This window comes from Monodon monoceros, unplaced genomic scaffold, assembly GCF_005190385.1.
Source record: "Monodon monoceros isolate NGI ecotype Baffin Bay Population unplaced genomic scaffold, NGI_Narwhal_1 Super_Scaffold_21, whole genome shotgun sequence".
NCBI lineage: Eukaryota > Metazoa > Chordata > Mammalia > Artiodactyla > Monodontidae > Monodon > Monodon monoceros.
The window spans coordinates 98169148-98192964 of NW_021703778.1; the positions used below are offsets into that span (position 1 = coordinate 98169148).

General features: G+C 44.2%; 1 protein-coding gene across 2 annotated transcripts in view; it reads left to right on the forward strand.

Moving 5' to 3' along the window:
• RYR3 (ryanodine receptor 3) overlaps positions 1-23817 on the forward strand; it is a 563985-nt gene that overhangs the window by 524258 nt on the left and 15910 nt on the right. For both annotated transcript variants that reach the window (XM_029237020.1, XM_029237021.1), the window contains 14 exons: positions 328-404; positions 3161-3234; positions 3490-3507; positions 3921-4001; positions 4451-4539; positions 5547-5675; positions 8568-8672; positions 10400-10481; positions 11136-12463; positions 14688-14746; positions 15939-16107; positions 17169-17255; positions 18792-18992; positions 22120-22250. In XM_029237020.1, coding sequence (XP_029092853.1) covers positions 328-404; positions 3161-3234; positions 3490-3507; positions 3921-4001; positions 4451-4539; positions 5547-5675; positions 8568-8672; positions 10400-10481; positions 11136-12463; positions 14688-14746; positions 15939-16107; positions 17169-17255; positions 18792-18992; positions 22120-22250 — 2630 coding nt within the window. The remainder of the gene's footprint in view (positions 1-327; positions 405-3160; positions 3235-3489; positions 3508-3920; positions 4002-4450; positions 4540-5546; positions 5676-8567; positions 8673-10399; positions 10482-11135; positions 12464-14687; positions 14747-15938; positions 16108-17168; positions 17256-18791; positions 18993-22119; positions 22251-23817) is intronic.

The following is a 23817-nucleotide window of genomic DNA, read 5'->3' on the forward strand; positions in this document are numbered from 1 at the left end:
GCACCTGTTCCCAAATAGAAGAGGCTTCAAACAGTAAATCTATGAATGTCAAAGATCCACTATACTGTCAATACCAGTGGACCTTTATAAAATAAAACATCTGCCCTAAAATATTCTGGTTCCATAAGTGGAGGGTGGCGCTCAGGCACACTGAAGGTTTAAGTCCACAGGTGGAGTATCTCGATGCTTACCCAGGGTTACAAACTACCATCCTGGATCTGACTTGGTGTACCTGCGTGGCTGCCATCTGTCCATCACAATTAGGAGAGTTAGTACGTGTGCCATAGTTTTCATTGTTTTTCCCTTTTAAATGTGTCTCCCTTGCAGAAAATGCTAGATTACCTAAAGGAGAAAAAGGATGCTGGGTTTTTTCAAAGCCTTTCTGGTCTTATGCAGTCTTGCAGGTAAATATGGGAAAACCATCCATAGCATTTTTTTAAAGTTCTTCACTATTCAGGGAAAGGGTAATGGGGTGGGGGAGGGCCACAGAATAAACTGGCTTATCATGGAATTATTGAGAAAGGAGTACCTACTTCCGAAAGCTAAGAGGATGGGTATTGTTCCTCCAGCCCTCAGGATTACCTTCAAATAGCATTCAGAGGGGAAAATGTAATCTACACACACACACACACACACACACACACACACACACACACACACAGTTTGAATCGCCCTTACCTCCTTTTTTCTTAGGTTGTTTTATTTGGAGCTGAGTGTGAGTTTCTCTTAGACATGTATGCTCATAAAAGTCAAACTAGAAAAGAATGGAAAAGAGGAGGAATCCCTCAGTATGACTCAAGGCTATGTGTTCGTTAGACCCATTAGGCACTTTGTTAATCCTTAACAATTCTTTGAGCCTGAATAGATATTTTGTGGGTACATATTTTGACATATCCATTTTGACAGAGGCACATCCTGACGTGGGAACATTTTGACATTGTCTGAAAAACAAAGCATTAAACTTTCCATTTATATTACCCAGCGGTGTAAGCCTCCCCTCACGGCTGAACCCTCTGACAGATGAACAATAGGCAACCAAAAGTCGTAAGGTTACCATACTTGCTCATTTCAGAAACAAGCCAGCAATCTTTCTAAGAAAAGTGTCAGCTTATTCTCCGAGATTCATATGTATTTTGAACCGTCTGCAACTCATTCTGAAGGAAGTCAAAGTTATAATTATCTAGCTCGTTTGCCTCCAATTAATAATTCTTAAACTTGGAACGTTAGTCCAATTGAAAATTTGGAGGATGGATGTTCTTTTTTTGGTGGACTTCATAATATTGCTAGTCATATTGGATTGGGTAAATATTGTACCCTGGGGTTATACGGAGCGTATTTGAGCTGCAGTACAATCCCTTGTCCTCAGCCCCATTTTTCCCCCACCGACAACCAATTCATTTATTACCTCCCTCAGGAAAAGAAAATGTAATATTGCCAGACCTGACTCACTGAGGGTGAAATAGTGCATGTGGACTCAAAGATGGCGAAAATCAAGGCAGTTCAGTCCCATATTGCCCATGATATTCTCAATTAACTTTCTAAGAGTTCTCTTGGTAATCTGTAGTACTTAATATTGCTAAGCTAATTTATAATGATGGCTTAGAGGGACAGGTGACATACCCTTAGAGGCCAACTGAGTCCTAACAGAAGTTTTAAGGTATTTTAATGGTTTTTTGCTGATTATAAAAATGATGTGTATTTGTAAAATCGTTAAGCATTGAAGAAATCAGAACATTTGAAATGGGTATTTCAGGATGGGGTAAGGGTCAGAAATGTCCACTGCACAGATTGTCTCCTGAATCAGCAGTGATGCTTCAAAGCAGCTATGTCCAAATGTCCTGTTTCCGTATTCTCCTCCCAAAATCAAAGGATAATTTTGTATTATCAAGCAGACCCTTTTTATAGCAGGGTCTGGGGAAAACCAATATAACGGCAGTAGGAATTTTCTGTTTCTCTTTAAAATTCGTCTAAATTACAGAACATATGTGACTCCCTAAAAGGGGAAAACGGGTGTTGGATTTTCCCCCAAAGTCTTTCCAATCCAACAGTCATTTCCTTTGCCCAGTGATAAAAGGAAGAGGAGGTTTTGCAGAATCTTACTGGACTCAGCCATAAGCTTCTCTAAGGTCTATATTCTTGTGACACTTTGTGGTCTTATGTTCCATAAACTCTTCTTTATCGGCTAAGGAGTTAGACCCTATTAGAGAAATGGGGTGAGCCCCAGTTGGAAATCACGTGATCATTACTCTCATTGTAGCTTTGCGGCTGTCCTAGAGGTTCCTGGCTAAGCAGGTTTTGTTGGTGGCTGTGGCTGGGAAGGTTGTGGAAGGTGAGGACAAAAGTGAAAGCCAACTTGTCACAGGTTCAGGAGCACCTAGGGACACCATTGCCTCTAGGAAGCGTGATCTTGGCTACTTTTGGCTCCTGAATGATAGAATAAAAGGGTGTGGCCCTTCCAAATCTGAAACTTTGGGGCTTCCCTGGTGGCGCAGTGGTTGAGAGTCCGCCTGCCGATGCAGGGGACGCGGGTTCGTGCCCCGGTCCGGGAAGATCCCACGTGCCGCGGAGCGGCTGGGCCCTTGAGCCGTGGCCGCTGAGCCTGCGCGTCCGGAGCCTGTGTTCTGCAACGGGAGAGGCCACAACAGTGAGAGGCCCGCGTACCGCAAAAAAAGAAAAAAAAAATATCTGAAACTTTGTAGCTGTCTCCATCAGTATTCATCCTAAGGACTAAAAGCCGCTCTTCCTTGTGATTCTCAGAGAAAGTAGGTAAATGTGGAAGGTGAACATGAATTCGTACAGCTTAAAGTAAACTTTCCCTTAAGAAATCTTAGAAACAGATTATTCCTTCTTGATTTGGAAAGCCTTTCTAAATCTTCATCCATAAGAAGGGACTCAAACTGGACAAACAGTGACAATCACATACATGTTTCTGGCCCCTGTCCTTGCACATGGCAAGGGCTGTGAGCTCCAGACATCCTTGGACAACACTGCTTAGCCCAAACCCAGGGAATCATTAGACTCTCAACCATACCACAATACGTTGGTGCATTTATGATAATGCAAGGACAGGGTATTCTTAGTTGATGGGTTCGTTGATGTTAAAAACCCATTTTCCCAGTGCGTGTAGCCCTGAACCTTGTTTTCTTTCGTCTGTTACAAGTGTCCTTGATTTGAATGCATTTGAGAGGCAGAATAAAGCTGAAGGCCTGGGGATGGTTACTGAGGAAGGAACACGTAAGTAACTGATGAAGGTGAAGGCTTCTCTGTTTCCAGTTAAAATCCTAGTTAACTATTTCTGGTTAGAGCCCCTGTTCACTGCTGCTTAATCTCCAAGGACTTGCTCCATTTCAGCAAGATGTTTCCATCTGTAGTTTTGATAAGGCATATCCAGGCTGATGTGTTCACAGAACCAGTATTAGCTAAAGAGAGTCTGTCTTGATGTTTGTGGTTTTCTTACTCTGTATCCTTCTGTTTTTCTCTTATGGCTAGTCATCATTCGTGAGCGTGGTAAGTTTGAGTTTCCGGCCCGAGCCCCTACCATGTGTGTGAGTCCTAAGAGATCTTATTTAATTGGCTCAGCACAGACACATTTTCGGCTTGGTGGTTGCATGTTGAGTTTAACTCAGCAGTTTATTGTTTAATTAAAGAAGTGTCTTCCATCTTCCAAAGCATGTGTTATGGACTGTGAATCATTACTGCCTAGTTGTTTTCCTTCCAAATGCATCCCGGGGCTAACAATTCTAGCTTTGTTGGGTGTTGGCTCAGTTCCAGTTTTAATTGGGTCTGTCACCATTCATCCACAGTTCCCTTTCCGCACTGTTCTGACACAGCTCCTTTAGCATTTTTGCAGTCATGTGTGGTGGAAGGTATTCTATGTTGAAAAGTCAAACAGATGCTCACCAGTATTCTGTGTTTTCAAGGTGAAAAAGTACTCCAGAATGATGAGTTTACACGAGATCTCTTTAGATTCCTACAGTTACTTTGTGAAGGACATAACAGTGGTAAGTGGAATAGATTTGAGTTGTCAAGGGACAACAACATTCAGGTACAAAATTTTGATTCATTTCAGATTGCCACATTTAATACAGCCAGTTGCTAATTTAAGGACAACAGTTAATCCATTCCTTAATAAGAAACCCTATGTAACATGGCCTTTAACTTCATGGCTAATGTTATTTAGTGCCACCCAGGCTAAGTTGCTTCCAGAATCTTCAGATGTTGAAGCTAAACACCCACCCCTTGCTGTCAAGTCCCTCAGGGCTCATTAAGTCCAGTTTCTGGTGCCGCGGGGATGGGAGGGCTCAGGGCAGTGCTCTGTCCTTCAGGACCTAAACAGTGTGCCCTTGTAAGGCTTTTCACATGGTGAGTCTCTTCTGAGCTCAGCCGAGAAGAAGCCTAGAGCCACCTGCTCTGCAGGGGATGGACTCTGACCCAACCCTGGTGTTCTCAGATTTCCAGAACTTCCTGCGGACTCAGATGGGCAACACCACCACCGTGAACGTCATCATCAGTACTGTGGACTACCTTCTGCGTCTGCAGGTGAGTGGGCGTTGGATGGTAGCACACCTCACATACACTTCCGGAAGCTAAAGACAGTTACACAGCCTCAGGGACGGCCCAGGATACAGCCCAGCCCCAGTAAGGAAGGTCTTGTAATCTTATGTCCACACGCTTATGGGAAGTCAAATACCTAAATGTTAGTTTGAAGACGGAAGTCGGGGGAGTGGTTAACTACCAAATCTTCTGTTATAAACTGCTGATTCACTTTAGTTTTTGCCAGTGTAAGCTTAGCCAAGGTACTCCAGGCAAGCTGTGCATGGGAACAGACTTTCACTAGGAAAAAGAGGTACAGAAAGCGGGAATAAGATGGGTTCACAAGTTCTTAGTGTTGAGGCGTCATCTGGTTGAATTGTTTGAAGGAAAATCCAAATAATGTCAAGAAAATCTGCACAAACATAAAAAAGGATGCCCTCTTCTCTTTGCTGATTCCTTAACCTGGTTCTGCCACTCACCAGTTCATGACCTGGAGCAGTCTGTTTAACCTCCTGGTGTTCCAATTTCCTCATCTATAAAACGAGTAGTCCTGTCTCATTGAAAATGAGTGGTACTTTCTCATTGGGTGGTGGTAAAGATGGAGAGGTTTAATTCGTGTAACGTGCTCAGAACAACGCCCGGCACTTACGGTGTCAGCTATCATGTTGCTGCTGCTATCGTGATTATTTGGATGATCAATATTATCTTTAACGTACATTTTTCATTGTGAATAAATTGTCCTATAACATGGTCACCCAGGTCCAGCTGAACGCTGCCCTCTCTTCTATCTGTTCTTTCCTGCGGAGGGGGAATATCTGTACTTAAAAGGTGCTCGGGATCAGATACCTCTGTGCTTCTTCACAGAGTCCCAGGCTCCTATCATAACAAAGTGGTCACAGAAATGTAGGACGCTCTTGTACTCTTCCTGAACATTGGGTTTAGCTTCATGGACTGAGAAATACTAAACTCTCTCACTATGTGAGAAATACTAAACTCTCCTTTTTTGTTCTTAGGAATCAATCAGTGACTTCTACTGGTATTATTCAGGGAAGGACGTCATTGATGAATCTGGACAGCACAATTTTTCCAAAGCCCTGGCGGTCACCAAGCAGATTTTCAATTCTCTTACGGAATACATCCAGGTGTGTGCTATAGAGTGCATGCCTGAAAACAAAGAGAACAGTTTTAACATTCCCATATTCTAATTCCCTACAGAATACTTGGCTGCATATGTGGACTGTGTATCTAGCTATAGCACTGACAATACTCCTTACCTATAAATAGAAACCAGTAGTACCTACACTCTACGAGAAGCTGTAGTTTATGGACCCCACTGTGACCTGTAAATGGCAGTGTCACACTTTATTTGCATTTATCTGGTTAACATTTTGCTTTCCCTCGTAGTCTGAAATCTTTTTGTCAACAGAAAATTTCTTATTCGTTTTAAAATTCTTCACTTTTAGCATGTGTGGCGCATCAGAGGTGTTCAGTAAGCATGGAGAGTGGAGTGGAGGAATGATTGATAGAATGAAGGAATAAAGGGACAAGTGGTATTATCTTGAGGCTTGAGATTAAAAAGAGAATTCATGAGAGCCTACTAATTGGTCAGAAATTCACTCTATGGAAAAGGTAACTTCAGAAGCACATAAACTAAGTGCAGTGGCAGTCAAATCAACAGGTAAATTTCAGGTTGAACATCTCACAGCAGTCTTTCTCTGTGCACAGCATTCTCCACTCATTGCCTACAGTGGTCTAGCTACTGTGAAAAGGAGTAGAGGATGTCCTCAGGCAGAACTTGCTGTGAAATCAGTAGCCATATCATGGTGCTCTGTGACGTAATATAAGATTTTTTAAGATCTATATGTTGAGCCAACTGGCACACTCAGATCATATTTGCTTACTAAAATAAACACAAGACTAAGACTTGAAAAGAAGGATTTTAAGGAAGATATTGATCCATGCTTTACTCAAGGATTGTAAGAACATAGGGAGATAAACCTAGGAACAGGTGACTGAGCTGAAGTTTCACAGCATGTGAAGTACGTATGAAGGTCATTGAACTGATCTGACAAGCATCTGATTTGCTGTCTGCAGAGCCCGTCCTAATCTCCAGAACTTCCTATGGAGCACTTAACCCAAATGTAAAAGAAAAGCGTATTTGGGGTGAATGTGAGTTTCTTTCAACAATCAGTTTTGTTTCAACAAAGAATCTAGAGGCTTCTAGGGATCAGACACCAAATGTACATGAACAGTGATTTTTAAACAAGCTTACTTGATTTAGGGACACAGGCAAAATTTCTCCTGCTCACCTCTTCCCTGGGAATTCTGCCAAGCCTTTTCTAGAACTTGATACTAGGACACTAGTACCAGTGTTCCTTTTGAAAGTTTGTTGAAGCGTGATTTGGAGAATGATTAAAGTGTAGAAAAATATAGGAAAAAGCTATAAGGAAGAGTTAAGGATAAAGAACATAGGCAGAATGTGACAAAAGACTCTAAATGTATTAAATATATATATATATATATATATATAAAACAGCCTCACTGAAGAGGTAGGGAATAAGGTGCTGGCCTAAGAAACTTTGGAAATGAGTACGGTCTGAAAGACCAAAGGCAAAAGGAGCTATACATAAGCACTTTGGTTGATGAAGTTTTTCCCATGTGGATATGTGTTAATAATTCTGAAACCATTATACATATATAATGGAAGTGAACAAGATTTCTCACTGTTGGAGTGGGAAGTTACAGATGAGCAAGCAGAGGAGATAGAAGATCCCTGTGGGAATGAATGAGAGTCAGAGACATTTGTATGCTAAACTCATGTTCAGCTTAACATAGATACAAATGGTTACATATGGAAATATTTATGGATATGTGTATACACATGGATTAGGACAACACACATATTTCTGCTGCTCTGTCAGCCAGGAGGACCTAAAAAATGATACCCCAGTAGCAACAAGCACAGCTAGAGCCCAGATCTTGGTTTCTAATACCATTCTCCATTGAAAGGAAATAGGTCTCCGTAGAGAAATGGCTGATTCTAGAACTAGGGCTGGAAACATACAGGATGAGCCTGGAGAATGCTATAGTGCAAGAGAATGCTAAAAAAAAATGATTGGGGTATGTCAAAGGGATACAGGAGCCAACTGAAAGAGCTCCCAATGGCCAAAACTGGAAAAATTAGAGCTACAAAAGAAAGTAAATAAAGTAGTATTGAATTATAACCCAAAGCATAAAATGAATGTGTGGAGTCCATAATGATATAAATGAATGATTAAATAAGTAAGAAAGAATAGACAACTCTCCATTCAGAAGAATTTCAAATAACTTATTTTAAAAAAGAAGAGAAAAGAAACAGTGGTTCAATAATGATCTTCCAAAATAGGAAAGGTTATTGACATGGAAAATGCAGACTGTTCATCAAGTCATCCGTCTATGTCTGGCTTTCAGAAAAGATAGAGATGATGTACCTGACATTTAGGTTAATGATAAGAAAATCCTAAAAGTAATTGAACATTAGGAATATAATTCAGATTTTTTCACTTAAGTAGATAGCCCTGTGGTCATCACATCTAACATGCAACTTTGCCTGCAAACAATGCGTGCACAAGGGCCTGGTTTTCAAGTTGTGCTCCTTGGAACCCTGGAGTTCCTCAGAACCCCTCTTAGGCCAAGGTGTGGGCCAGAGTCGGCAGGAGTACCCTTCAGTCCTGTTTCAACCAGAGCATTTACCTCTTAAATAATGTTCTCTAGCATAAGAACGGAAGCTAAAAGAAAATCTCTGAAAATCACCACACTGTGACATTCCTAGTGATTTTTCCTAGAAATAGGATCTTAGGATTGGTGGTGGTGGTGGGGGGACCCGATGGAGTGGGGAGAAAAGTAATATCCTGGGAAAATATTGAGCTGCAAAATATGTGACTTTTGGAAAGAGCTCTCTACATATATGAGCTGATGTCAAATGCCCTTACTAGGGCAAGTTTCAGAGCAGCTTGTGGTGCTCCAGTGAAATAAGAGTGTCCTCCTCTCCGTAGGGCCCCTGCGTTGGGAACCAGCAGAGCCTCGCTCACAGTAGGCTATGGGATGCAGTGGTCGGCTTCCTCCATGTATTTGCTAACATGCAAATGAAACTCTCTCAGGTACTGTGGCCCGTTCCCCGTTCCCGACGTGTCGTTGGTGTGAAACGCTAAGTCAGTCCCCACCCCCTGGTCTTCCCATTGTGGATGTGGCTGCTTGACGAAATGATTGGAAAAGCCATGCAGATCAGGTCTCATTTTTAAAATGAGGGCCTAAGTGGGAGATAGGAATGAACACCTCCTGGGGGGGCGTGGGGGCGGGGGTGTCCCAGACAGGCTTTTGCATGAATGCAGCTTTCTCCCTTGTGTCCTTTTCATAATAGCCTCAACACTTGCTTTTTATGGTGCTAATCCCTTTTGCTTCCTTGTCACTGTTTTGCAATTTATGCACATGATCTACCCCCCTGTCTGCTCTGTCAAAGGTCTGCATGTCTCTGTAATTCACATCTCCCTTCTCTGTCACCTTTGCTTCCCCTCTTCCCCATCTCTGCCCTTCCTTCTCACTCCCCATCTCTCTGGCAAGATGAATCGGAATCGCTCAGAGCATTTATTATGAACAAATAAATGTAGCGTCTGTAGTAGTCGATGGCCTCTCTCCATGACAACACATGAGGGAGAACTTCAGGATATGTTTCAGGCTGCTCAGAGTAACATTGGCAGCATTAATTTAAATAATGTGTATCTAAAATTGTCAAGGCTGTCACATCTGCCTCTCTCTTCTGGAATGTGCTATTTACCCCTTTCATTTTTCCCCTTTTGACTCTGGCCTTATGGGGGGAGAGAGTTCTTGGGAGGGCTGCCGATTTATCAGCCCAGTGGGGCAGTGCGGTGTAGAGGCTCCAGAGACAGGATCCTGACCCTGCCACCTCCTCACTGGTGTCCTCTGGGAAGTCACTTCCCCTTTCCGGTTTTTGCTTTCATCATCTATAAAATATTGGGAGTTAAAATAGACGACCTTTGAGGGCTCTTCTAGCTCTGACAGTCTACACTTCTCTGATGTTTTGTGGACAGCTGTGACACACTCCAAAGGTGCTAGAAAATCCCTCTGAAGTCTGAAGGGCCAAAGAACTATGTCTTTGTGAGAGAGAGTCTGTAAAAGAAGTGTGGCCCAGAATGCATTTTTTAACCTCACCCTCAGATTCCCCACCTCAGATCTTCCAAGGCTTGTTTTGCTTCTGTGACATAGGTATCAAGCCCAGAGCTCACTTGGCAATGCCCTGTCTGCAATGCTGAAATGAAAACCAAACAGACTGGTATCAAAACCATCCGGAGGAATAGCCTCGATGATATATTAATAACATTTTAAGGGACCACTGGCACCCAGATCACCACCAATTAGAATCAGGAGAACCTAAATTAAGAAAGAAAGGAGAACCCAATTGGTGATTAGAACCTTGATACTTTAATTGGATTGCAGTAGTATTCCCCCGAAGCTCACTGGTAATTCTTCAGTATGAAAAATGGCAACCTAAGCTACTAGAGATACCTAACGGCTCTTTGGTGGATTGGGTTGTTCAGTAGTTTTGGACAACAATTGGTATATCTGCCACGTTGCGTTAATAAAAGGAAAACCGTAAAGGAACTCTTTTGTATGAACCCTGCTGCAGCGAGCCTCCCGATGCTACAAAGAGAGGATGCTAAGACATCCGCATTCACCATGAGAAGGGAGCTCATTCTGGAGATGGATGTAGCCTTCACCTGACCTTCCCAGAGCAGGCTCTCCTTGCTCACTGCCCTGTACTTTACTGAGGGATCAGATAGCTCAGGGGTATCTCCTGTTTCTGTTCTAGGATTCCAGTCAGATCGAGCTGCTGAAGGAACTCTTGGATCTCCTTCAGGACATGGTGGTGATGCTTCTGTCCCTCCTGGAAGGTTGGGCTGTTTGGTATAACTAGGCAATCACACGACTGTAATTGGTCCGAGCACTAACCGTACTAATCACGCAGATTATCCTTCTGGCAGGTCATTGATGCCGTATGACATTGGTTAGAAAACCAAATTTTCAGAAACAAAAAAATGAGTGAGGGGCACATGGTCTGATGGACAAAGCCTGAAACCAACTCATTTTATCTCAGTAGGAAAGCCAGAATGAACTGGGGAAAACCTCCAAGCTTTGCTTTTCCCTATCCTCTCCCTCTCCCCGTTGCTTTTCGATACATCTGGCTGCCAGTGTGTATGCCAGCCATCTAGTTGGGCACCCTCCTAGGTCTAAGGGGATTAGAGGGGCACCACTTATCCCTATGTGTCCCCGATAATTTGATAATGAAACCACTCTCCAGGCCCCAGGCCAGACAAAAGGCACTGGTGTGGCCATCTCCTCCTTCCCTGTGTTTCTTTCCCCCTTGGCTCCTGGTGGTGTAGTCTTTATGGCTTGCTGCTCCCTCCTACCCATTTCCAAATCATCACGGTCAGAAAAGAGCTGACCGATTTGGCATATAAGTCTTCTAAAAGATATCTGCCTGACCAGTTATGTGATGACGTGGGTTTATTTATGTATCTGTATGTCTTTTTGAACCTGCCTCACAGGGAATGTGGTAAATGGAACTATTGGCAAGCAGATGGTTGACACACTGGTAGAGTCCTCTACCAATGTAGAAATGATCTTGAAATTCTTTGACATGTTCTTGAAACTTAAAGACTTAACCGGCTCAGACACCTTCAAAGAATATGACCCCGATGGGAAAGGGATCATCTCCAAAAAGGAATTCCAGAAGGCCATGGAAGGGCAAAAACAGTACACGCAGTCAGAGATTGACTTTCTCCTTTCGTGCGCAGAAGCGGATGAGAATGACATGTTTAATTACGTTGACTTTGTAGACCGGTTCCACGAGCCGGCCAAGGACATAGGGTTTAACGTGGCGGTGTTATTGACAAACCTCTCTGAACATATGCCAAATGATTCTCGCCTAAAGTGTCTGTTGGACCCAGCCGAAAGCGTACTCACTTACTTTGAACCTTACCTAGGACGCATTGAGATCATGGGTGAGGCCAAGAAAATTGAGCGTGTTTATTTTGAGATCAGTGAGTCCAGTCGAACTCAGTGGGAGAAGCCCCAGGTGAAGGAGTCTAAGCAGCAGTTCATCTTTGATGTCGTCAACGAAGGCGGAGAGCAAGAGAAGATGGAGCTGTTCGTGAACTTCTGTGAAGACACCATCTTTGAGATGCAGTTAGCATCACAGATCTCAGAATCGGACTCTGCCGACAGGCCAGAAGAGGAGGAGGAAGAAAATGAAGACTCTTCCTGTACGTTAGAAGTTGAGGGTGAAGAGGACGACAAGTCTTTTGAGTGTGCCTCTGCGTTTGCCGTGGCCTGTGCCTCAGTGAAGAGAAACGTGGCCAACTTTCTGAAGAGGGCCACCCTGAAGAACCTCAAGAAGCAGTGTAGGAAGGTAAAGAAGATGACTCTGAAGGAGCTGGTGAAGGTGTTCTTCTCTTTCTTCTGGACGTTGTTCGTGGGGCTCTTCCACTTGCTCTTCGCCATACTGGGAGGAATCTTTCAGATTCTCTGGAGCACAGTGTTTGGAGGGGGCCTCATAGAAGGCGCAAAGAACATCAGAGTCACAAAGATCCTGGGTGACATGCCTGACCCAACCCAATTTGGTATCCACGATGATGCAATGGAGGCTGAGAGGGCAGAAGTGCCTGAGCCAGGTATCGCCACGGAACTCGTGCACTTCGTAAAGGGGGAGAGGGGAGATACGGATATCATGTCAGATCTCTTTGGACTCCAGTCAAAGAAAGAAGGTGGCTTAAAGCATGGGCCTGAAGTGGGTTTGGGTGACCTCTCTGAGATTACTGGCAAGGATGAACCCCCCACGTTAGAGAGTACTGTACGGGAGAAAAGGAAAGCACAGGTAAGCATGATTTGTTTCTATCATCTTTCTTTATCCCTAGAAAAAGACTTGCCCACTCTACCTTGCCGTCAGTACTGACACCAGTTCCTAGGAGGCAATGTTGTGTTAGACACCAGCTCATCTGTGATTACCCTGATCTGATAATTCCAGCTCTGCCATGTCTGGAGAGATGAGACTTAGGTGGTTGTCTCAATATCTAATTGCTGGATGGTCTTCCAGTTTACATTGTAGAGTTCAAACAGGATGGTCCTTGACCCTCAACTTGCTTCCACACCTTTATTAGGTTAGTTCTCGAGGCGCACAGGTTCATTCAGTAACTGAAAGCAGAGAGAACCAGGTATAGCATACAAGGAGACCTTTCTGGTGAGGTAAACTTCTGCAGTATCCTGAAAGGTCCAGATGTTGTCGTATGATTTAGCACAGTGCCCAGTGAGTTTTGTCACGCTTGGGACATTTTCACCCTTGCGATGCAACCGCTAGCCAGTTTGGACTTTGAGTCAGTCAACTAGATTAAGATAGCAGTAATTCAGAGCCCTTTGGCCACGGAAAGTTCTGGGTGTTGCAGCATCCAACTCACAGCATCATTCTAGCGATAAAGAGAGTATGGAGAGAAATGTAAAGAGATCAGAGCCCAAAGTCAACCTTTATTCATTTCGCTAAAAATCAATGAAGTTATTTATTTATTTATTTATTTATGGTTGAGTTGGGTCTTTGTTGCTGCACGGCAGGCTTTCTCTAGTTGCGGCGAGCGGGGGCTACTCTTCTTTGCGGCGCACGGGCTTCTCATCGCGGTGGCTTCTCTCATTGCGGAGCATGGCCTCTAGGCACGCGGGCTTCAGTAGTTGTGGCACACGGGCTTCAGTAGTTGTGGCTCGCAGGCTCTGGAGCGCAGGCTCGGTAGTTGTGGCGCACAGGCTTAGTTGCTCCGCGGCATGTGGGATCTTCCCGGACCAGGGCTCGAACCCGTGTTCCCTGCACCGGCAGGCGGATTCTTAACCACTGCACCACCGGGGAAGCCCCTTTATTCAGTTTTTACATGAATGTTTATTGAATAGTTAATATGCACTTGTCACTGTTTTAGGCTCTGGGAATACAGTGGTGAATGAGAAATGCATCGTTCCTATAATTTAGTGGAAAAGATAGACATTGGACAGGTCAGTACAAGCATGAAGAGCATTAGGAAGGAAGTCTATCAGGTGCTATGGAGAGATGTCTCACCTGGGTTAGAGAGTCAGGGAGAGAAGTATCAGAATCGTAAACATTCTGACAGTATCAATTTATTTATTGTTTTGCTCCCTGATGTCACCCAGGGCCTAGAACAGAGTTTGATACATAAAAGGGACTCATTCAAGGCCTGCTACATGCCAGGCTGTGTTCCTAGGATATGAGAATACGTTGATTAACAAAAGAGACAACACTTTTGTTTTAAAGGAGCTTAATTTCTAGTGGAAGAAGACAACAACTAATTATCATTTTTGACATATGCTAAAATAAATGCACAAGGTCGTGTGTTACAGAATGAATGTGGGCCCTACTATAAGTAGGATACTCAAGGAGCATCTGCAAAGGTATCATCTGAACCAAGTCCTGAAGAATGGCAGGCCCACCAAAAGCCAGGGCAGTCATATTCCAGGCAAATGATATGGCATGTGCCAAGGTCCTGGTGCAGGGAAGGATTTGGAATGTCCCAGGAAAGGAACGAAGGTGTGAATGTTTGTGCTGGAAATGAGTCAAGTGATGCAAGGTGAAAATGGAGAGAAAGGCCATGATCATGTAGGCCTTATAGGCTTTGGTGTAGGGAGCTTGAATTTTATTCTAAGTGCAATGGTCATCAATCAGAGGGATTGGGGTGATGGAAGAGAACTGAAGATACTGTCTGATGGAAGCAGGTTCTGGATTGGACCTGTGTTCCATCTCTCTCCGACCCCGTGAAGCAGTAGGACCACTGCCACGGGGCTCTGACAATGTCCTAGCAAAAGCTTTTTCTTTGTGTTGAATAATAGCAGGGCGGTTATGTTTTCAAGCTTGAAGTCTTTGTCTTATCACTCTAGAGCAGCTTAATATATAGCAGGACACCTATGTTCTGTGATCCTGAGAAAAGCAGAAGCATAAAGAGAGAAAGCCGTTGGGACTTCTGACCATGGAGAGCAAAATGGCCAGTGATATGGCTCATCACCATGAACTCGTTTATTTTGAGGAAAGTTTGACTGTTATTTTTGTCTAGGCAGCAGAGACGAAAGCAGCTGATGAAGCCGAAGGAAAAGTGGAGTCTGAGAAGGCAGAGTAAGTTCTTGGCGGCATGGACTGCTTTAACTGCTGTGCTTAATCGTTCTTGATGGTAACTGCCATTTTGTTGTTACGGTAAATAGAAAGCTTGATGTCTATTAATATAAGAAACAGATATTGTGCAGGCCCTGGATACATTTCTTTTTTTTCGTTTTTATGGCTGAGTAATATTCCAGTGTGCGTGTGTGTGTGTGTGTGTGTGTGTGTGTGTGTGTGTGTGTGTGTGTCTCTTCTTTATCCATGCAGCTATTGATGGACACTTCAGTTGCTTCCGTGTCTTGGCTATTGTAAATAATGCTTCTGTGAACACTGGGGTGCATGTATCTTTTGGAATTACTGTTTTCGTTTTCTTTGGCTATATACCCAGGAGTGAAATTGCTGGATCATATAGGAGATCTATTTTTAGTTTTTTGAGGAATCTCCACACTGTTTTCCATAGTGGCTGCACCAATTTACATTCCCACCAACAGTGCACAAGGGTTTCCTTTTCTCCAGATCCTGGCCAGGACTTGTTATTTGTTGTCTTTTTGATGATAGCCATTCTGGCAGGCGTGAGGTTTTGTGTTTTTGATTTGCATTTCCCTGATAATTAGTGATGGTGAGCATCTTTCCGTGTGTGGATACATTTCTTTTTTACCCCAGCTATACAATAAACACAGTCTAATAATTTTGTTCACTTTAGACTCCAAATAGTAGATCAGAGTTTCACCATCTGACCGAGCAAATTATCAAACACTCACACTTAGCAACTTCATATAATGTTGATGATGATGGTGATATCTGGTAATTACTGAATAACTGTTACATACCAGGCCTTTTGCTAAGCTCATTTTATACAATATCTCATTTAATTCCTACGACAAACTTAGAAGAATAGGTACTATTGGTAATGCCCATGAAAGCCTAGAAAATAAAGGACATTTCTGAGGGGGAAAAAGGTTGGTAAGGCTAATTTCAGAAGAACTTGTATATAACTGATGTACACCTGTGACTGTGACTCATCAAAGCAGGCACCGCTCCTAAATACAAAGTTCACATCCAAGCACTATGGGTAATAAAGACCTGAGGTCCCCACCCTCAAGGAATAATACATCTCCCACCCCTCTCAGCCAAGATTTCTCTTTAGCTTCCCTGCCAGGGCCAGGCCTCCCCCTCCCCTCCATGATGAGTGGGCTTCTCATTCCTGCAGCACGGAAGATGGGGAGAAAGAGGACACAGCCAAAGAAGAGCAGGCCGAGGCCGGGTGGGCAGATGCGACCAAAAGGAAGAAGCGATGGTGTGGCCAGAAAATTGAGAAGCCTGAAGCCTTCATGGCCAGTTTCTTTAAAGGGCTGGAAATCTATCAGACCAAGCTGCTGGTGAGTGCTCTGGCCCTGGCCCCGCTCGGGTGCAGGCGCTGGCCCGGGCGGACCTCAGAGAAGTGGCCACTGACTTTGTTTCACATTTGGTTAGTTGTTCTTCCTCGTCTTTCTCATTCCTCTTCCTTCCCTCTTCTCGATTATCTGTCTCTCCCTTCTGTGTTGGAGGGAAAGGAAAAGGGAAACGGCAGGTGCTGCAGCCCCTCTACCCCGCCCTCTCTCTAGAAGAGCTGCTCCTTTATGTGTGCTAGGTGGGGACTTGGCCCATCCTGGTCCAAAACTTCAGAAGTAGTGCGATCATTCAGATGCAGAAAGAACATTCCTGTGTTGTGTCAGGTTCTCACACTAGTCCTCAAAAGCTTTGTTACTCCACACACCCTCAGCCCAGCTTGTAATATCCTTTCTCTGGCAAATTGCCCACTGAGGCACAGTTGCTGAAAGCCAGGACTACACCTCCCAGCACCATTGGTGGGAGCCCCCCTCCGCGGAGCGGGTGAGCGCTTCCCCAAGCAGCTACCATTCCAGTCCTCACGTGTCGATTTTTCCCGGGAAGACGGCAGTGGGTATGGGAATGGTTCCCCCTAAGAGGGGAGAGGCAGAAGTGCTGGGTCTGTGACTTACAAAGAGACAGAGACTCTCAGCCTCAGTCTGGCTGCAGCCAGGGTGGGAGCTTCAGGGGTCTCCGGTGGGCCTAGATCACTCATAATTTCCAAATGGACTGCTTACTTGCTGTGTGGAGGGTACACACACACGCGCGCACATGTACCTTCATGACAGCATGAGTCCTGTGCTGGCGGCGTGTTTAGGCATTTGCTTCCCTGAGGTTTAAACCAGAGCAGGGTTCCCTTGAGCATCATTCTAAGCAATTTTTTTAAAAATCATCAACTTTGGTCCCCCCAAATAAGTTGTAAGAAGGCCAGGACAGTCCTAGATGAGTGGTTACCAAAGAGTAGGAGTAGTCCTGTGTAAACTTCTAATCAGAGAAGACCATCTGTGTGAAAGAGGGAAGGTCCTTCTCCCTGCCAGAGCTCTTCTACTTCTGCCTGTCCTTTTCTTTTCAGCACTACCTGGCCAGGAATTTCTACAACCTGAGGCTCCTTGCTCTGTTTGTAGCCTTCGCTATCAACTTCATCCTGCTCTTTTACAAGGTGATGCTTCATTCAGGGGGTATTTGGTGAATAGATTATATACTTTTTAAAAAGTAATAGAGGTTATGCTCTTAATTCAAGCAAAAACTCTAAGGAAATTTCTAAGACACTGGCTCCTAAAAAAAGGACACTGTCTTTAGCAGTGGGGAGAACAGAGACTGGTTGTAAGGGAAGCCAGTTAGGGCACCATTTCAGTCATTCAGGCTTGTTTTAGTTACTACTTAATTCTTCAGACATTTGTTGCGTGTCTACAATGGGCTAGACCCTATATTAGGAGCTGTAAGGTATTTCAAACTGAATGATAAATACAGTTCTTTCCCTGAGGAATAAGGTAACAAAGAACCATGATAGTTGGCCCGTATGTTAGAATTATTATGAAGGAAGAATTAACAGGAGTTGGTTTCTGGATGTGGAAGACAGGGACTCATCAAGATAAATGGAGATTTTGAATGTTGGTAAGTGGGTCTTGTACACTGTAGATGCATAATAAATGTTAGTAGAAAGAACTAATGAATGCTGTAGGTCCTGGATTCTTTTTTGACATCGTCTTTAACTGGCTATTCTGTCTCTTGCCTCTCTAACTTCCTACTGAAAACCACAAATCTAACTTTTATAAAACATGCTCTTATCCACATCAATAGTGCACTTGATAAACTAATGGCTTGCTGTTGCCCATAGCAGAAAAATGGAAGTCTGTAGAGGGGTATGGCGAAGCCTAGCTTTAAACACATGGAGAGGTTGAGGTGACTCAGCCATGCATGTGGAGACAGCCAGCAAGCAGCTGTACATGCACGGTAACAGCCTCAAAGGCGCCGATATGGGAGTCACTGTGTAAGGATGGCACTGAAGCCATGGGTTAACGGCATCTAAGAAAGAAGGGAAATGTCTGCACTTGTGCATATGCGAGTTTGTCCTAGCCTCTTCCCAGGCTGTAGCTTTTTTTTTTTTTTAATTTATTTATTTATTTATTTTTGGCTGTGTTGGGTCTTCGTTGCTGCACGCGGGCTTTCTCTAGTTGCGGCGAGCGGGGGGCTACTCTTTGTTGCAGCGCGCGGGCTTCTCATTGCGGTGGCTTCTCTTGTTGCGGAGCACAGGCTCTAGGCGCACGGGCTTCAGTAGTTGTGGCACACGGGCTCAGTAGTTGTGGCTCATGGGCTGTAGAGCACAGGCTCAGTAGTTGTGGCGCACGGGCTTGGTTGCTTAACCGCTGCGCCTCTGGGGAAGCCCCAGGCCGTAGCATTTCAAAGATTCCCTCCTGCAGCTGAAGGATTGTAGAACATGTAGTAACACTTTCCTAACTTTTCAATTTTTGGCTTGTTTTCAAGAGAGAGGTTTTGTCTCTTAAAACTTTTGTTTGCAATTATTAGAGATCCTGGAGGTTCCCAGGAACAAGGTACCTAAAAACCTCATTCCCTCATCGAGTAATACGGAATCACACTATTTACACAGCAAATGCCAGCAGTATAAAATATGTGGGGAGAGCCCAGTGGCGGAGGTCTTTCCGGTGTTTCTAAGAGAGTGTGTGTTTTGGGCCAGGTCACCGAGGAACCTTTAGAAGAAGAGACAGAAGACATTGCAAACCTGTGGAATTCCTTTAATGATGAGGAAGAGGAAGAAGCAGTGGTATTCTTTGTCCTGCAGGAGAGCACTGGATATATGGCGCCAACATTGCGAGCCCTGGCCGTTATCCACACCATCATTTCTTTAGTCTGCGTGGTGGGCTATTACTGCCTGAAGGTAAGTCGCCAGCCACTCTGAATGTAATCAGACTCCTTGGGGAAGAAGCATCATTTTTGAACCCAGCCAGCCCTTTGTCCTCTAAGACTTTAGACTAATAGCCTAAGGTCGGTGAAGCCGCAGCCTGGGCGCCACCCAGGAGCGGGTTAAAATTGCAGACTCTTGCCCCCTACCCAAGCCTTTTAAATCAGAACCTGCAGTGAACATGATCCGCAGGTGATCTGTATTCACACTCTGGTTTGAGAAGCCTTGGTCCAGGAGTCTCACTTCAGCCACCCCTTGTGACATTGCATAGAATCCAAATCGTCGGGCTAAGTCACGCATGGAGCTGGTAATGAGGGGCTCTTCTCACCTTTGAATTTATGTTGAAATTTTTATAAAAATGCTTTTCACCTTTCAGAAATGACTAGGTCTTAGCTACCTGAGATGAGTTACTGTTTCCGTTGTCCTATCGCTGCATAACAAATCACCCCCCAGAATTCAATGGCTTAAAATGATAACCATTTTCTCTCTGATTCTGTGTCTGCCTGGGCACATTAGAGCGGTTCCTCTGCTCCCTGTACAAGTGGCCACATCAGCAACCAGCTGGGAGCTCAGATGGGCCACTGTCCAAGACGGCCCATGCACGTTGGCAAGGGAACAGCCGGAAGGCTGGGCTCAGTTGGGGTAGCTGGGCCTCTCTCCCCCTCCTTGTAGACTCAGGGCATCTCCCTTTCCATGTGGTCTCTTCACATGCTCTCTCCAGCTGGGTAGCCGGACTTCTTGCACATGATGGCTTGGGTGTCCAAAAAAGAGCACAAATGGAAGCTGCTAGACCTTCTTAAGGCTTAGGCCCAGAACTGGCAAGGTGCCATTTCTACCACATTCTGTTGATTCAGGCAAGTCACAGGGCCAGCCAACATTCACTGTTGCACAGAGGGTGAAGGGGGCTACACAAGGGCATGAATAGCAGGAGACGTGGTTCTCTGGGACCATCTTCAGACACTGCTATAGTTATGTCAATCTTCAGTCATTCTGCTTTAGGTGTTCCAAGTCCAGTTCTGTTTCTACTACATACACCACAATTGTTTTTTCTCATTACATTTTTTCTTACTTCTCTTAAGTAGGAAGTTTCCTTGGCCCTATACCAAGCCACCTTTTCCCTGAGAAGAGTCCAGGAAGTCTTTTCCTATCCTTGTGGCTCTCACTTCCCCCAGTGGACTGCAGTATCACTTAGGAAGTCCAGCTGCTCTACTGGAGAGACCATGTGTCCTAAACTGCCTCCACTGAGGCCTCCACTGTAACAATGAAAGAATGGATTCTGGAGCCTGGCCTCTGGGGTTGGACCCACAGCTCGGCCACTTAACCTCGCCATTCCTCTGTTTCCTCATCTGCCAAAAAAATGACTATGATAATAACACCACCAACCGCTAAAGTTGCTAAAGGGAGGGTTAAATGAATTAACATGTGTAAAATACTCAGAGCCAGACGTAGTAAACGTTAGAGCATGTTCGCTACTATTCCTTAGTTCACCATCTAGAGCTCAGCTTGTCGGCTAGGGTACAGGTAACCTAGAGAAAACAAAAATAAGCACTGTCTAGGGAATAAAAATGTGGAAGTTGTACTTACGAGGGAATACAAATTCCTAGAAGACTGACAGAGAATGCTTCAAATCCCAGTGATCAGTACTGATCAGTACTTGATATTATTATTGTAATTCAGAGTCACCGCGACACACAGCAGACACTAGTCAGGGTGGCTTTCCCTGCTTCCCCTCCCACATGATCCATGAACCAACACCAGGCACTGATTCTGCAGTGTGCAATGTCCATTAGTAGCCTTTGTCACCTTCCTGTCATGATTCTTTTATTTCCTCAGTGTTGTTGCCTTGTTTAAAAAAAAAGGGTAAGCAGGAACTATATTCAATATCCTGTGATAAACCATAATGGAAACGAATATGAAAAAGAAGGTATATGTATGTATAACTGAGTCACTTTGCTATATACCAGAAACTAACACAACATTGTAAATCAACTATACTTCAGTGAAATGCATTTTAAAAATAAAAAGATAAATAATTAAGGGAGGAAGAAAAAGGGTAAGCAGTAACTCTTTACGAACCATTATCTAAATTTTGCCTTTTTGTCTTGGAAATAAAGGAGCAGCGTGGGTTGTACGGATATCATGAGATTTGAGAGGGAGTTATTAGAGGAAACAGTTTGGAGACCAAGGTCTCAGGGATGTTGCCAAGTAACCAGTAGCTTCCCAGGTGGATGAGAAGCCCTAGCTCTGTCTGAGTTAAGCTTTTCTGGCTAGTGGAGCTCTGGCTTTTCTGCCTTCTCATTTCCTGGGATTCCAGTCGTATCCTCTGACCTTGCTCATTCTGTCCCTTATCTGAAGTGTGTGTGTGTCTGGCGATGGTTGGAGCAAGTGGATTATCTTCCCAGCATTTTCTGTGTATGTACTGCTTTTGTGATACGTCTTTAGAACCATGCCACCATGTGTAGGCTAGAAGCAGTCATAACTATAAGAGAATGGGAAACGATGGTAGGGAACAAATAAGTGTGCCAGGCAGGAGCTCTTCTCGGAAGGAATGTCAGGAAGAAAACTTCAATAGCAAAAGACTATGCACAGAGCCCAGTGAATCCTCTCATTGTAACCATTAAGCCATATTTCATTAATCAGAATTCAAAGACATGAGATGAATATGACCCTAGCCATTGAAGGGGGTTGGAACTCTTCATCGTATTTCTGCAGCTGTCCAATATATTCTAGAATAGTTTATTATGCTTTCTAAGTCTTGGTTTACCTCCAGCCTAAGTGTTTTAGGAGACCTAAGTCACTCGGCCCTGTGATTCATCTAAATATGGTCTTCTCGCCAGGACGGGTCAAGAAGTCCACAGTTTGTAATACTGTCAGCTGTTTAAAGGATGACCCAAATCATATCAGCTTTGGAGAGGGAGGTGTGTGAGCCAGAGGACTGAGAAGTGATTTCTTTGGCTTTGGACCCACAACTAGGCACCCTAAGAATCCCACTACAAAGAGTTTGCTGCCCTGAAGTTGGAAGGCCAATTTGTGAGATACGCGTGGGAGAGGATGCTTTCATTAGAAAGCCTTCTCTGAGTAACCAGTGTCTTCCCACTCCTAGGTTCCTTTGGTGGTATTCAAAAGAGAGAAAGAAATTGCCAGGAAGCTGGAGTTTGATGGCCTGTATATCACCGAACAGCCTTCTGAAGATGACATCAAGGGGCAATGGGATCGCTTGGTAATCAACACACCGTAAGTTTCCCCCCACCCCAAAAAGAAAACGGAGTTTCTACTGTAAACAGGATAGTACCTTCTTCAGCAGCCCTGGAGACTGAGTAATATAAGCCTTGCTTTGGTTTCTGGGACTTGTTTTCTCCCCTGCCTTTTCACAAAGTAGCCTGTTGTGCCTCCAACAGCTATACGTATCCCTATGCATTTAATGGGGGACAGAGGATATTATCAGAAAGCGCTGAGCATTTTTAATTAAGACCAGATGGCCCAGCACAACACTACTTAATCTGGTTTTCCATGTTCGAGTCGTACAGTGTTTCCCTGGCCCGGGGTTTCGGTGATCAAGCTGATCAGCTTCTCCAGAGTCCCCAGATGGCACAGCAGCCCTGTGACAGCACCATCTCTGAAGTCTTCTCCCTAAACAAATAGCCTGGTTGGTACTAGAACTCCTCCCAATATAATTTGATAGGCAGTTCCACGGGCAGTTAAAATAGGCCCATCTGGGTGGGGATGTTAGGACCCGTGGGGTGAAGCCTGCCTTCTTGGTAGGCACGTGTACCAGTGCTAACGTGGTGGAGACAAGCATTGATTCTAGAGGCAAAGAGGTAGAATACTGAGTCAGCTTTATAACGTAGACACCCGTGACCTAGGGCGAGGGAATCAGGTTTTATAAACCTCAGTTTCCTCTTCATTAATAGAGGGATGAGAATACCGCCGCCTGCAGTCCTGGGAGGACTCGTGAATGGATTGTCACGTGCTTGATGGCTGTTCGTTATTCCCTTTCCCTGTTAAAGAAAAATGGCCATCACCAATAAGTCAGACAGAGAAAGACAAATACCATATGATATCACTTATCTGTGGAATCTAAAAACTATAACACAGAGAATGTAACAAAAAAGAAGCAGACTCACTGATACAGAGAACCAACCAGTGGTTACCAGCAGGGAGCGGGAAGGGAGAAGGGGCGATATAGGGACGGGGATTAAGAGGTATAAACGATTAGGTATAAAATAAGCTACAAGGATATATTGTACAACACAGGGATTATAGCCAAATGATTAAGATTGTAAATTTTAAGTTATGTATATTTTACCACAATAAAAATTTAGGAAGAAAATGACCATCACCATGAGCAAAGGTGATGCTCTAACGCCGGTGTATTCACAACAGGGAAATGAGAGTTGCAAGATAAATTAATGGGATGAAAGAAAAGTCAAGAAATAGGGCTGAATATGTAAACAAAGGTGACTGTTGACTCTCTCGGCTGTGCCAATAAAATATGCACATCTAGAAACAACAACCCTGACCCCTGCAGCAAGAAAATTCTACTTATTCAAAGATGGTTAGGCAAATTGAGAGAGGCAGCTCTACACAGGCACCGCTGAGCTTTTTTTAATAGTCCCGAGAAAGGGAACACTCCTCTCTTAGGGAAAAAAAGGTGTGAGCAGGCAAAACCAAAAGCTTGTTTAGACCTGCAGGTCACTGCCAATCTCCTCACTTTTAAGGAAGAATAAGGGAAACTACTAAGACTTATTTCTGACCCTTTGTTATTATAGTATAGAAAGTTTGAATATCAAATAATCTCATC